Genomic DNA, 14165 nt, shown 5'->3' on the forward strand with positions numbered 1-14165 from the left:
ATTCCTCTTGGCCTGTGCACACAGCAAAATGCCCTTCAAGTACCGATGTTTCGAGCGAGTAACGGCGGCGTAAATGACCGAGTCCGTGTCAGTGTCGCTCACTGCGGCTTCCGGGAGACCACGTGCCTCTGCCTCTGCCTCAGCCCCGGGGTCCAGCACAGGCCGTGGTAGCCCCTGGGTCCAGCGTGCCGCAGGCCGGCTCCCAGGAGGCCCCTCTCGGCGCTTCCCTCCTGCTCTCTGCGGGCTGGACAGTCACGCCCGATGTCGCAGAGGACACGCGTGTTGGAGGGGCAGTGTGTGCGCTGGCTCACCCGGGCAGCCCCTCCGGGTCCTGGGCGGGGCCCTCGGCCCCTCCGTGAAGGTCTGCAAGGGCCAGGCTGGGAGGTACCCCAACTTGCACGGCCCTCGCTGCGTCTGGGGGAAGCCGGACACCCCTTCCCGAAGAGGGCACGTCTGGCCTCTATGAGACAGAGCAGGGCTACCACCCCTCATGCCCGGGCACCCTGCACCTGGTGCACCCGCGACTCACAGAAGGAGCAGAGGGCTTGGAAACGCGCACAGAAGGCAACTCAGGAAGGAATGGCAGGAGGACGGGAGGGGAGGATGGGGGGGGGACAGAGGGAAGGGTTGGGAAGGGGATGAGTTGGGAGTGACCCCTGGGCACTGAGCCAGGGAAGCAGCTGAGCACTGACCCCCAAGTGACACCTGAGCTTTGGTCCACGAGTGACCCCTGAGCACTGAGCTGGGAGTGAGCCCTGAGCACTGAGCTGGGATCGCGCCTGAGCGCCTCCTTGCCAGCGTCTGCCACTGTCACTCTCCTGGACCCTGGAGGTCTTACGGCATGAACCTCCCTCTCCGCCCCCTTGGAGCAGGTGTCCCTCCGTGGGCTTCCGGCTGTGGTCTTCCCCAGGTGTCTGTCTGGGCCAGAGCCGAGACCTCGACCAGTCGGGAAAATCCCTTTTGTAAGGTGACAACGACAGAGCTGCTTCCAGACCTGCTTTTGGGGCCTCCCTAGCAGGGCTGGTGTCAGTGAGAGGCCTGGGGCGCGGCTGGCTCAGGCCCCGGCGGTGCCAGGAGCCTGCAGGGCTACCCCTGGGGGTGTTGGGGGGCCACGTGGGGCCACGTGGCTAATTGGGGTTGGCCCCCACCAGGCATGTGTCTGCAGCCCCCGGTTCTCTCTCTCTGGCCCCCAAATCGCTTTCTGGAGTCTCATCAGGGGACGCTCAGGGCTGACTCCTGCCTCGGTGCTCAGGGATCATTCCCGGTGGTGCTGGGGGATTGTGCGTGGGCCAGGGATTGAACCCGTGTTGGCTGCATGCAAGGCAAGTGCCCTCCCTGCTGTACTGTCAAACCTGCCTCCTTTCGCTTTGGGGTCACATCCTGTGTGCTCTGTTTTCTTCTGGTTCTGCTCTGAGCGATCACTCCTGGCAGGCTTGGAGACCGCGTGGGGTGCTGGGGATGGGATGCAGGTCAGTCATGTGCCAGGCAAGTGCCTTACCTGCTGTACTAATACTCTGGCCCCACGTCTCTTTTTTAAAAAAGAATGATCGGGGGCTGGAGCGATAGCACAGCGGGTAGGGCGTTTGCCCTGCACGCAGCCAACACGGCTGACAAAGGTTCGATTCCCAGCACCCCATAGGGTCCCCCGAGCACTGCCAGGAGCGATTCCTGAGTGCATGAGCCAGGAGTAACCCCTGAGCATCGCCGGGTGTGACCCAAAAAGCAAAAAAATAAAAGAAAATAAAAAATAAAAAAGAATGACCAGTGATTTAATATTTATTATTCAGCAGCAACCAAAATAGGAACATCGGAGCTACCAATCTCTCGAACCGTTCTGCTAAACGGCTGCTTCAGAAATACACATACGTGATGAACTCAACTGTTCACTGCCAAATTTTTTTTTAAAGGCTGCAAGAGGAAATGACTCTGATCTATACTGTGCCCGAGCACTAGTCAACACACCTACTAAATTCCAGAGGAAAAGGAAGCCAGAGAAGCTTCGCTCTTATGCATGTCCCCTTATTGGACAGCTGCGCTTCTTAAAGCAACAGAAATAGGCAGCCTCCCGGGGTGCGTAACACGCATGTTAAAGGCACAAACACAGAGTCATCAACAACAGCGAAAGCGAAGTCCCGGGATCCCCGACTGCAAAGCTTGCAAGCTACAGAGCTAAAATCCAAGCTCCTTATCACGCTCTCGCCAAACAAATACTCAACATTAATTTTTCTGACTCTCGAAATGGAAAAGTCGACGTCAGAATCGCTGCCGAGAGCACCGGTGTGTGACGTTTCCCCGGTACGGCGCCTGGCCTAGAACGCTCAGTTAACGGGATTTTATTATTATTATTTTTTGGGGTCCCACCCGGCGATGCTCAGGGTTGCGCCTGGCTCCTGCACGCAGGAACCAGCCCTGGCGGTGCTCGGGGGACCCTCGGAGGCTGGAAATCGAGCTGGAAACCGAGGCAAGCGCCCTCCCCTCCCCGCCGTGCTGGCCCAGGACACTCGGCCGCGTCCGCAGAACGGCCCCGGCAGCACCCGCCTGCGGAGCCAAGGCCGGCAGAGCACCGTCGCCGGCGCCCAGCTCGGACCCGGGACCCCGCGCGGCTGAGCTACCCCCGGCCAGCCGGACCCCGCCCCGGGGAGCATCCCGGCCCGCAGCGCGGGGGAGCCCCGAGTGCGCGTGCGCGCGCCGCTCCCCCACCCCCCCCGCCGCGGCTGTGCGACGCCGCCCACGGCCGTGTGCACGTGACTCCGCCCCGCCCCGCCCGGCCCCTCCGCGCTCGGTCTGCGCCTGCGCGCGCGCGCTCGGCCGGCACCTGCCCGCCCCGACGTGGGGCGGCACGCGCACGCGCACGCAGGGGAGGTGCCGGAAGGAGCGGCGCGCGGGGGCGCGCACGCAGGGCCGCCTCGGGCCGGCGGGCGCGCGCACGCACGCGGGAGGGCGCCTCGGGTCGGCGGGCGCGCACGCGCACGCAGGGAACGGGCGGGGCCGCGCGGCGGGCGGGCACGCGCACGTACGCCCCGGGCGCCGCGGGTCGGCGGGCGGGCGCGCGCGCGCGGGGCCGGGCGGCGTCGCGGACGCGCGCGCGCACGCGGGGCCGCGCACGCAGCCGCGGCGGCGCCATCTTCCCTCCCGAGGCGGCGGCGGCGGCGGCGGCTCCGGTCCGGTTCGGGTCCGGCGCGGGCTCGGCCGGCGGCGGCGGCGGGAGGCGCGGTCCAGCCCGGGGCGGCCGCCGAGCCCGGCGCGGCCCGCCCATGGGCTGAGCGGCCGCCACGATGTTCAGCTTCGAGGGCGACTTCAAGACGCGGCCCAAGGTGTCCCTGGGCGGGGCCAGCAGGAAGGTGAGCGCGGCCGGACGCGACCCCCGCCCGACCCCCGGCCCCGGCCCCGCCCGCTCCCCCGCCGGACCCCTGCCTGGCCCCGGCCCCGCGGCGTCCGTCCTGCTGACCCGGCCCGGCCCCGAGGGCAGGCGGCGCTGACCCCGGCCCGGCCGGAGCTTCTGGAGGGCGCAGGTGGGGGCGCCTCCCCGCCGGCCTCCCTGGGGCCCGCCGGGTGGGCGCTGGGGGGGGCCCGGTGGGCGCTGGGGGGGGGCCGCGCGTCCGGCGTGGGGGCAGCAGCGGGGCCCGGGGCCCTCCTGCCTCCCGCCGTGTGCCGGGCCCCGTCCCGGGGCTCCCGGGGGGCAGGTGCAGGCGCAGGGCCGGGCGGGGGTCTCCAGGCTCGGCCGTCAGGGGCTGCCCGGCCCGGCCCCTGCTCCCCGCCCTGTCCAGCAGCTGCGCGGTTCCGGGGCGCGGGTCCCTCCCGGGCTGCGAGCGCCCGACCCCTGGCCTTGCAGACCCCGCGTCGCGCAGAGCGAGGTCGGCCGGGCACGAGGCCCTCGGAGGCGGGGGTCAGGCCCGGGGAGGGGCCGCCGTCCCCCCACCCGCCCCGGGGTGACCGGGGACGCCGAGCGCCGTCGGGAGGCCCCCGCGCCCCAGTCAAGCCGGCGAGTGCCCGGCGCCCGGCGGGTGCGGGTCCGAGGAGTGGGAATCCCGGTCTTGGCCAGCTGGCCCCGCTGACCCCTGCACTCAGCCAACCCCAGGGGCCCGGAGGGGTCACGGAGGGACCCACGGCCAGCAGGAGCCCGACGGCCCTCGCCCCTCCGCCTCCCGTTGCACAACGCTCTCGCCTCCGCCCGCCCTCGGGGCCTCGTGCCCGGGGTGAGTGCCCTGTCCGCCCGCCTCCGGGTGCCAGGTGGCCCGTCCCGCCCGTGAGCTCCGTTTCGCGGCCGGGTCTGGTCCTGCTTCTCGCGTGTCGGTCATCGAGGGCCAGAGCCACAGCACGGCCGTCGGGCACTTGCACCCGGCTGACCCGGACTGTCCCCAAGCCCTGCTGGCTGTGGCCCCCCACCCAGCCAGAGCTGGCGCAGGGCACAGGCGGCCGCAGCCTCTTTGCAGGCCTGGTCCCGGAGAGGCGGGACCCACCTCCGGCCCTGTGAGGGGACCCTCCGTGTGTCCCTGTGACGGGAGGGAGCTCTTGCCCTGCCCGTCACCGGGTCTGGCCTGGAGCCTGGCTGAGCCTGCCCTGCGCCTCTGCCCCTTCCCCTGCTGCTCACTGCCAACCCCGCTCTGTCCCGTGTGCCGGGAGGACAGGCCCTGGCGGGCAGTTGGGTGATGGCTCGCTCCTGCCTGGCCTGGCGCAGTTTCCCGCAGGCTCTGTGCCTGGGATCGAGCCGGCCGTGCCTGCCGACTGACCCTGTGTCTGGTGACGACTCTGTTTCCCAGGTGCTTTTGGCTTCCTGCTGGTGTGCGGTTGGGGTTCGTTTCCTTCTTTTTTCTTCTGTTGTTGTTGTTGGGGGCTTTGCGTTTCTGTTCGTGTCCTTCTTCCTTGTGGTGTTTGCCTGGCTCGGGGTGGGGAGCGGGCAGAGCCGCTTTCCCTGGAGACCCGCGTCCAAACCCTCGGGCCGGTGCGTCTTCCCTGGACCCTGGGCCAGCAGCTTCTTGTGTCTGGAGAGCGGGTGGGGCAGGGTGCTGCCGGCACCCGGGCCTCGGCCCTGCTGGGACGCAGGAAGAGCTGGGAGGGCAGCAGCAGCAGGGAGGGGGCTGGGCTGGGCGGCTCCTGTCCCCGCCGCGGGGACACCGGCACTGTGACTGTGACGTCGTCTGCTGTGTGTGACTCCGGCACTGTGGCACCGTGGCTCTGTCGAGCCGTGGTGCTGTGACACCCCGTGAAGCCACGATGGTGGCTGGTGCTGTGGGGACACTGAGGCACCAGGATGCCACGTGCACCGTGCTGGGCTCGGTGTGACTCTGGCTCTGTCGTGCTGTGGTGAGCCTGCCCCTGTTCCAGTGCTCACATCCTGGGGCCAGAGACGCGCCCCCACCCGCCCTCGTTAGACGGCTTGGCCTTCTGAGTGCCGCTCCAGAGGCCTCCCGTGGCCGGAGGCTTCATGCAGGCCTGCAGTCTGCGCCTCGGCTGGGCCAGGACAGGCCGCCGCGTCCCTGGGCGGCTGGTGGCTTCTTCTCTGCCCACGTGTCCAGGCTGCCGTTCCCTCAGGCACCGAGAGGGCAGTCAGGCTCAGCACTGCGGCTCGCCGTGTGTATCTGAGGAGGTTCAGCTCTGGACTCCCGAGGCCGACGGAGCGATCCCTGAGCACAGAGCCCTGAGTCGCCTCTGAGCGCCGTGGGGGTGGGGGGGTTCTCAGGCTCTGTCCAGGGTGTCAGCCCCCGAGTGTTTCCGGCTTCGTGTGCAGCTTGGGGGCTCTGAGGATCAAGCTGGGTTTTTTGGGGGGGCCACACCCAGCAGTGCTCAGGGATCACTCCTGGCGGGCTCAGGGGACCACCTGGGGAGCTGGGTATGAAACCTCCATCGTCGGCTGTGTGCGAGTACGCCCCCTCCTGCTATATTGTTGCTCCAGCCCCAGGGGGCAGCTGCTGTTCTAAAAAATTTATTTTTGTAAAGTTGTTTATGACAGTTTATTGTGTTCGATGTCGCAACACCCATCCCGGCCACCCGTCACACCTTTCCACCACCTTTTCTTGAATATTCCCGCGACCCCCAAAGCCTGCCCCTGGATAATTTGTTTTGTGTTGCTTATTATCAGTAGTCTGCTAGAAATGACCCAGAAAAGCTTCCTCAGAGGAAAGTGTGTGAAGATTGTATCTGCCCTGGAGCTGTTAAGCTCTTGCTTAAGAGATCATTAACTGTTGTTGTTACAGATTAAGCCCGTGTGCAACTTTCTTTCTTTCTTTCTTTCTTTCTTTCTGTATTTAGTTGCTTTCTACCTATGAGATGTTGCATGGCTGTGAATGTGGCTGCATGCTCCAGAAATTTCAGGTTTTTAAATAGGGTGCTACAGCTGGTGTTGAACTTTTGACTGGATGGTGACTTTGTGGTTGGGTGGCATCTCTGCAGCTTGCGGGCCCTTTGTTTGTGGGATCTGCTTGTGGGCCTCTGGATCGTGGCCGTTAGTGAGCTTACCTGGTGCCAAGGCAGTTGGTGGGCGTGACTGCCAGCCTCCTGGAGACACGGGGAGATGTGGGGCGTCGCCCATCCCACTCCCTGCGAGCCTGGAGAGTTCGGTCCCAGGTCCCACGCACCTGAGTTCTCCAGCAGATCCACTCGAGGAGGCTCGTCCGAGCCTGCGGCCATCGCCCTGAGCACGGCTGCAGTTGGGACCTGGAGACTGTCGGCTGCCGGGGTCTGCTGGGTCTTGGGATGAGACTCAGGCGTGGGGTCTGGGGGGTGCAGCTTCTTAAAGGGGCAGGCCGTGTGGCTGCGGGTGACCGCTGCCTGGCCAGGGGCTCCCATGGAGGGCGGCCACCAGCCAGGCTCTGGGCCGTCCAGGACATGTGTGTGGGTGAGACGTGCAAGGAGCATGTGGGTGTTCCGTGCTGTGGGGATGGAGGGCGTGGGGGGCTTCTCGGCCCAGAGCACTCGGTGCTGCCCACCTGCCCGGGGGCCCAGGGAGTTGGGTGGAGGGCAGCGGCCTGTCCTGCCCTCCCTCCCGGACCCTCCCTCGTGCCTGGGAAGGTCGGGTGCGTTCCCATTTCCGGCCTTCAGTTCAGCAGTCTTTGAAGAAGCCGCTTTCTTGTCTGGGGTCGGGGCCACACCCAGCGGTGACCACCAGGTTCGCCTGCGTGGAGAAAGTGTGTCCCCGTTCCAAGGCGTCTTTGTCAGACTCTTAGTGGAGCCTGGCCACGTGTGACCTCGGGCCGCGGGTGGGCTTGCTGCACGTGGCCTTCCATGCTGCGGGAGGTGCCAGGGCGCAGAGGGGCCCGGTCGGCCCACCCAGGTCGGCCTCCAAGGCTGCTCTTGCGCGCTTGTCGTGCTGAGAGCGCGGAGGGGGTTGGTGGATAAACGCGAACGGAGAGTGTGTGGAAAAGCGAAACCAGGCAGGGCTCGAGGCTTCCTTCGGGCCTTGTGGCGGGTCACCGCTGGGTGGATAAGGAACTATCGTTTCCTTCCCATTTTATCCTAAAACCGTGGGAAGTGGCACCTGCCCGTGGGGAGATCAGCTGGGCTGACACATCAGACTTGGGTCGGACATGTGGCCAGCAGCCAAGGGTGGTGTCTGGGCCCGGGGGTGAGGTGGCATTCGGCGGGGAAGGGGGCTTGGCCCTTGTCTGCTCTCTGCCCTGCCGGCCTGGCAGGTGGGGACTCGGGAAGACGGGGGGTCCCTCTTTAGCCTGGGGCTGAGGCTTGAGTCTGACTGGGCCTAGGGACGGGCTGGCTGCATGGCCGAGTCCAGCCGCGGGACCGGCCACGGCCATGGCCCAGGCTTGTGGCAGGGTGGCCGTCCTCGGCAGGGTCCGTGGGGAGCTGGCTCCTCAGGCTTGACTGGAGGCCGGGATGTGCCCTGTCGACCTCCCACGTGACGGGGTGTCCCAGTGCTCCCTGGTCCCTCCCGTGGACCCCCTGTGACTGAAAGGAAGCCGCCCCTGGTGTGCTCTGGCCGACGGTGGTGCCGCGTGGCCAGGGCAGAGAGGCCCTCCGAGCTGCGGCTTGCTGTGCATGGACCCCTGTTCTGAGGGAGCCGTGACTCGTTCCGGCCCCTCGCTCGCGGCCATCAGGCTCTCCCTCGGGCCTGGGGCCCGCGGAGACCGTCTCCCACGTGCGAGGTGGTGTGGACATTGGAGCTTTGCCCACTTAAGCTCCCCTCCCACCCCCACAGGGCCCCTCACGCGGCAGGTGAAGGCTCCTTATTTTAGACTTGAACTGGGGCTTCCTGGAGTGCCACGTCTTGAGACTCTCGGCCGCGCCGCAGTGGGTGATGTCTCCGGGCGCGCCTGGCTGTTGCTCTCTCCTTTGCTGTGCGCTGCGCAGTGTTCTGCGGGAGGTCGCGTTCCCCGTGACCCGCGGACAGGCTTGGGACGTGCCCGTAGGCTCCGGTGGGACCTGCAGCCCGAGCACGTGTGTGCTGCGTGGAGCAGGGCGTGCGCGGGCTCATCGGCCCTTGGCGCTCACAGGCAGAGTCCGGGTCCTGGCTCATCGGGCCGTGCTGGTGCCCGCACCCCGCTTCCTCGCGGGGATCATCGCGGCCTCGCAGGGGGTGGGACACAGGCTCATCCCATCCGGGAGCCTCCGGCCCTCGAGTCTCACGCTCGGACCGTGGGGGGTGCTCGGGGGCTGCCCCTGTCCGGTTTGGGTGGCCGTATTCAGCACTTGCCGTTCTGAGCTTTCTCTTTTCCTCTTGGGGTCTAGGAGGAAAAGGCTTCTCTTCTGCATCGAACTCAGGAAGAAAGAAGGAAGAGAGAGGTAAAAGCGGCCTTGTCGGAGTGTTTGATGTGTGCGAGTCGTGCAGTGTTCTCTGTGTGATCTGTGATGTGTGTGGCGGTGGCATGTATGACGTGTGTGGTAGTGTGGGTTGTGAGGCGTGTGACGTATGTGACTGTGATGCGTGATGATGACAACGTTGGCATTTCAGTGGCTGGCTGTTGGTGCGATGACGTTCTGTGAGGTGTGTGACGCGTCTGTGGGATTTGTATTCTCGTGTGATCTGCGTGATGTGTGATGTTCTGTGTGTGATATGTGATCTCTCTGTGTGATGTCTGTGTGGTGTATGATGTGTGATCCTTGGCGTGTCCCTTTGATGTGTGTGTGTGGTGTGACGTTCTGTGTGTGATGTGATCTGTGTGACATGGAGGTGTGTGATGAGTCGTGAGCGATGTGTGGTGTGTCTCTGACGTTTGGGTGCGTGTCATCTCTGTGATGTGACGTGTGTGGTGTGTGGGCTCGACTGTGCGCACAGCAGGAGGAGTGTCCCTGCACCCCTAGGTTGGCTTTCGGTGTGGTGGAGGCAGACTCTGGTGGCGGGGCGGACATTCAGTCACTTAGTGGCCGTGCTGTGTTCCGGAAGTTGCCAAAGGGCCGGCTGTGTGCGCTCTGTGGGGCTCACGGCTGGGCTGGCTGGGCACTGGGCGCGGGGGTGCTGGCTGGGGGGCCGCCACGGGGCAGGGAGGCAGGGACTGGTGCGTGAGGGCGTGTGGACGGCCTTGTCCGTGTGGGCACGGGCAGGAGGTCAGCTTCCCCTGGGCCGTCCTGGTCCTAGTGGTCAGGCGCACCCCGGGCTCCAGCAAGTCTCGGCCCACCTGGCGAGCCCCAGCCCCCCGGCTGGTTGCTGCGAAGGACCCAGGGAGGGTGCAAGCCACGGCCGCGCCCACCCGACTCGGGAGCCAGACTCGAGGCCTGGGCACCCGGCACCCTGGGCGGTGGCCACTGTGTTCTCTGGGAGAGAAGCCTGGGGGTCGGGGGTCCGGCCTCCCTGTTGCTGCCCACGGGCCCTGATGAGTCTCCCCGCAGGAGGAGCGGCGACGGCTGAAGAACGCGGTCATCATCCAGTCCTTCGTGCGCGGGTACCGGGACAGGAAGCGGCAGGTATGTCAGGCGGCCGGCCTGGGCTGGGCTCTGGGCGGGGACCCGTCCTGCGTGTGTGCGTCGTGTGCGTGCATGTGTTCGTGTGCGTGCGTGTGCGCGTGCGCGCCTGCTCGTCGGTGAAAGTGTTGGTGATGGTATTTCCCGGTGGCCGTCCCAGGTCGGTTACCGGGAGGTGGGGCTTGGGCGTTGAGAGCGAGAAGGGCAGACGGAGCTCGGGGCCTGCCGGGCCTCTCCTGGGCGCCCGTGAGCTCACGCGGCCCCCCTGTTGCAGTTCTCCCTCCAGAGAGACGCCTTCGACCGGGCCGCCAGCCTGGCGCAGTCGGGAGGGCCCTTGTCCACGGCGCACGCGCCCACCCTGACCCTGCTGGTGCGGCAGCTCCTGTTCTTCTACAAGCAGAGCGAGGACTCCAAGCGCCTGGTGAGTGCCCGCAGCCCTGCTCCGGGCGGCTCCTCCCCGTGGTGGCTGCTCCCCACGCAGTGCTGCTCTCGGGGGCCGGTGTGCCAGGGCCGGGTTGGCTCGGCCTCCCCGTGTCCGTGGGCTGGTTGGCAGGGGGCGCTGACGCACTGCTGGGGTCTCGCTCACCCCAAACCCCTCAAGTGGCACCACGGGAAGCTCAGTCCGGCTCTGCCGCCCGCCCCCGCCTCGCTCCTCCCCCCCCCCCGAGGCTGGTGGGGGTCACAGGGGCTCACACAGAGCCTTTGTGCCACGCGGGGCCACGGCCCTGGCCTTGGTGAGAAACCTGAGGGGCTGCTGAGGGGCCTTGTGTGTTCCTGGAGGCGGCTCAGCGTGGGCGAGAAGGACGAGGGTCCGTGCCCATGGGCCCCCTGGCAGCGCCTGGAGCCCTGGCCGCCTTCTCGGAGTTTGGGTCCCGTGCCCAGACCTTCGAGCGTGTTCTTGCGGGCAGTGTGCCTCAGTGCGGAGAAGCAGCACACGTGCTGCTTGTGTGTCTGTCTGTGTCTGTGTCTGTGTCTCTGTATCTGTGTGTGTCTCGTGTCTATGTGTTGCCTGCTGTGTCTGTGTGTGTGTATGTCTGTGTCTCTGTCTCTGTATCTGTCTGTGTGTGTCTGTGTCTCTGTGTCTTTCTGTGTGGCGGGCAGGCTGTCTGGGGCAGGGAGGCGGGTGTCGTGTCCGCCTCTGCCCCTACCATGCCTTGAGCTGGAGGCAGAGATGATGGGAGCAGGGTGCCGGGCAGAGGCGGGTGTGTGGCTGTCTGGCCTTGCCCAGTGACTGCATGCAAGGAGAGGAAGCGCCCCCCCAGAGCCAGCAGCCTCTGCCTCCGCCTGTGTCACGTCTGCCTTTTGGAGGGGACTCGGGGGGTGGGGGGGACTCTGGAGACCCCCGGAGGCACACGGAGAGGTGCATCCGCTGGCCGAGCCTGCTCAGGTGCCCTGAGTGTCAGTCGCACTCTCGCTCAGCCTCGCTGCGGGACCGGCGGGGCCTGAGTCCCGGCCCCGCCCTCCCGCGGCCTGCGCAGGGTCTGCTCCCTGAGCGGCTCTGAGGCTGAGGCTGCTGGTGTGCCGTGCGTTGCAGATCTGGATGTGCCAGAACCTGGTCCGACACAGCGCCCTGTTCGTCCAGCAGCTGGCCGGGGCGGATGGCCTCACGTGCTCCTACCAGATCAGGCGCCTCCTGGGCCTTTGCTGCAGGTAACGCCAGCGCCGGCGCCGCAGGAAGTAGATTTCTAGGGGCGCCGGGTGTCTCTTCTGCGGGAGGGTGAGTTGTGCGGGGGCTCTGGGCTGCGGGCGCCAGGCTGCGGGTGGGCTCAGCCCAGGCGTTGCTGCTGGCCGAGCCCCGAGAGCCCGCAGCCTCCTGCTCCCCGGCCTGTTTTCCGGCCCTGGGCTGAGTGGTCGCAGTGCGGAGGGTGTTGCCTGCACGTGGCTGACCCGGCTCTGCCCCTCACACCCCGTTTGGTCCCCTGAACCCCCTCAGAGTGACCCCTGGGTGCAGGGTCAGCCCCGAGCACTGCGGGGTGTGGCCCGAAACCACAGGGAGAAACAAACCCAAACGCTCTGTCTCTCAGGTGGGAGAGCAGCACTCCGGGTTAGTCCCCAGCACCCAGGGCTTCCCGTGCAGGGTTCCCGCCCGCCCTGGCCCGAGGGCTCCATGCAGGGTCTCTGTGCACCCAAGGGGCAGCCCTGCCTGTTCTGGCCCCCGGCCGCCCAGCTGCACCCAGTATGCGTGGGCAGCCACCCCAGAAGGGAGCCCTAGCCTTGCCCCCAGCCCACTCCAGTGTGCCAGGATGGTGCAGGGGCAGTCAGGACAGCAGCACTTCCACAGAGGAGGGTCTCGCCCTGAGCCCAGAGGCTCTGGGAGCAGAGTGTCTGCAGGGGGCTATGGGTAGACAGCCTTGCACACGGAGATTCTTGTAAAAAACTATGCACGCTGAAGGTTGTGTGTTCGCGGGCTCTCTGGACGACTGATGGCCAAGGGCAGACAAAGGAAGAGACGAGGGCCAGGCCGGTTGATCTTAGTGGCAGTTTATTACAAGGAAGTTTATCACATAGAAGAACCTTATGTTATGAAGGGCCTAGGTTCTCTCAAGCACACGTTCCCCTTGCTGGTCTCTCTTGGTAGTCCATCTTTCAGCCCTGCTCTCTCCTTCTCCAGCTCCCTTCTAGTCCGGGCTGACACTCCACCCAGTCAGGTAGCCAAATCAACATAAGAAAGCCCTTCCTGACTGCTCAAGGGCAAGATACCTCTTAAGGAACTATCAAATATCAACTATTCCTGAGGTTATGCAGGAAGGACAGAACAGTGTTATCTTACAGATTCTGATATTCAGAGTCGTCTCCAGAAGGGGCAGGATCAGGACACTGCATGTGTCTCAGCTCTCACTCAGGACACTGCATGTGTCTCAGCTTTCACTCAGGGCACTGCATGTGTCTCAGCTTTCACTCAGGACACTGCATGTGTCTCAGCTTTCACTCAGGACACTGCATGTGTCTCAGCTTTCACTCAGGACACTGCATGTGTCTCAGCTCTCACTCAGGACACTGCATGTGTCTCAGCTTTCACTCAGGACACTGCATGTGTCTCAGCTTTCACTCAGGACACTGCATGTGTCTCAGCTTTCACTCAGGACACTGCATGTGTCTCAGCTCTCACTCAGGACACTGCACGTGTCTCAGCTCTCACTCAGGACACTGCATGTTTCAGCTCTTACTCAGGGTCAGGACACTACACATGTCTCAGCTCTCATTCAGGACCAGGACACTGCACACATTTCAGCTCTTACTCAGGATCAGGACACTGCACTCATTTCGGCGCTCACTCAGGACACTGCACGTGTTTCATCTCTCACTCAGGACACTGCACGAATCTCAGCTCTCTCTCCTGGTCAGAGGAGAGGACAGGGCTGGGATGCCAGTGTTGTTCCGTATGTCTGCTTGGCCCTGGCTCTGCTCCCGCCCCTTGCCCTCTCGAACACAGCTCTTAGGCCCCAGCAGGTAACCAGGAACACACAACGAGCTCAGGATTCACCCTCAGGAAACTGACACTTCTCCCAACAAATCTCTGCTGCCTGCCCTGGCAGGAGGTGGGGGCCGGCAGCCCTGCTGCTCTCCTGCCCTCCTGGGGGTCAGCGCTGGTGGGGAGAGAGACCCGGGCTGATCTCCGGCCTGCTGTGCCAGCTGGGAGAGGTGCTCTGGGCTGGGCCGCAGCTGCCTCCCGGGCCCTGCTGTCGCCAGCACGCCCGTGGCCCCCGGCCCCCGTGTGCGTCCGGACGCTCCGCAGCGAGAGGCCTTTTTGGTGCCCGGGTGTGGGGAGGACGCGCCTGCACGCAGAGTCCGGGGGGCCCTGGGGTGCTGGCCGTGTCCGGGGCCCGGACTGGGGCCGTCCCCGGTGCTTCTGAGGCAGCGGCACCTGCCGTCCCCCGGGGCCTCTCTCCGAGCTGGCTGCCGCCCGGTCAGCACGCCGGTGTGCCTGGCCGGGAGCCTGACCGGAGGCCCGGCCGCTCTCCCCCCGCAGGTTGCTGCAGGACAGCGGGGACGAGAGCCCGAGCGCCGCGCTGCCCCTGCGCATGCTGGAGGTCTTCTCCTCCGAGAGCACCTACCTGCCCGCCCTGCAGGACGCCGCCCGCGTGCTGCCGGTCATCGAGCGCGTCTCCCACTCCATGGTGCAGAGCGGTGAGTCGGCTGGCCCAGGAGGAGGGGCTGCCGGGCCGCACCGTTGCCGCGTCCCTTGGGCAGACTCGGGCCCGTTGGCCGCGTTGGCTTGCGTTCCTGCGCAGGCCGGCTGGCTCCGCGCTGGGCTGGCCACTAGGGACGCGACAGAAAAGCGTTCCAAGGTCAGAGTTTCCGTGTTCTGCTGTCCC

The 14165-nt window shown here is 65.8% G+C and overlaps 2 protein-coding genes across 3 annotated transcripts in view; one reads left to right on the forward strand and one right to left on the reverse strand.

Moving 5' to 3' along the window:
* The window catches only part of LMBR1 (limb development membrane protein 1), a 232682-nt gene that overhangs the window by 128357 nt on the left and 90160 nt on the right, over nucleotides 1-14165 (reverse strand). The window lies entirely within an intron of this gene.
* The window catches only part of UBE3C (ubiquitin protein ligase E3C), a 37916-nt gene continuing 26983 nt past the window's right edge, over nucleotides 3233-14165 (forward strand). Inside the window, exons 1-6 of one of the 2 annotated variants that reach the window (XM_056134840.1) lie at nucleotides 3233-3341; nucleotides 8680-8733; nucleotides 9778-9852; nucleotides 10124-10270; nucleotides 11384-11499; nucleotides 13820-13977. In XM_056134840.1, coding sequence (XP_055990815.1) covers nucleotides 3276-3341; nucleotides 8680-8733; nucleotides 9778-9852; nucleotides 10124-10270; nucleotides 11384-11499; nucleotides 13820-13977 — 616 coding nt within the window. In that variant the 5' untranslated portion in view covers nucleotides 3233-3275. The remainder of the gene's footprint in view (nucleotides 3342-8679; nucleotides 8734-9777; nucleotides 9853-10123; nucleotides 10271-11383; nucleotides 11500-13819; nucleotides 13978-14165) is intronic. The other variant, XM_056134839.1, reaches the window with a different exon arrangement.

Source organism: Sorex fumeus, unplaced genomic scaffold (assembly GCF_029834395.1).
Source record: "Sorex fumeus unplaced genomic scaffold, SorFum_2.1 ptg000107l, whole genome shotgun sequence".
NCBI lineage: Eukaryota > Metazoa > Chordata > Mammalia > Eulipotyphla > Soricidae > Sorex > Sorex fumeus.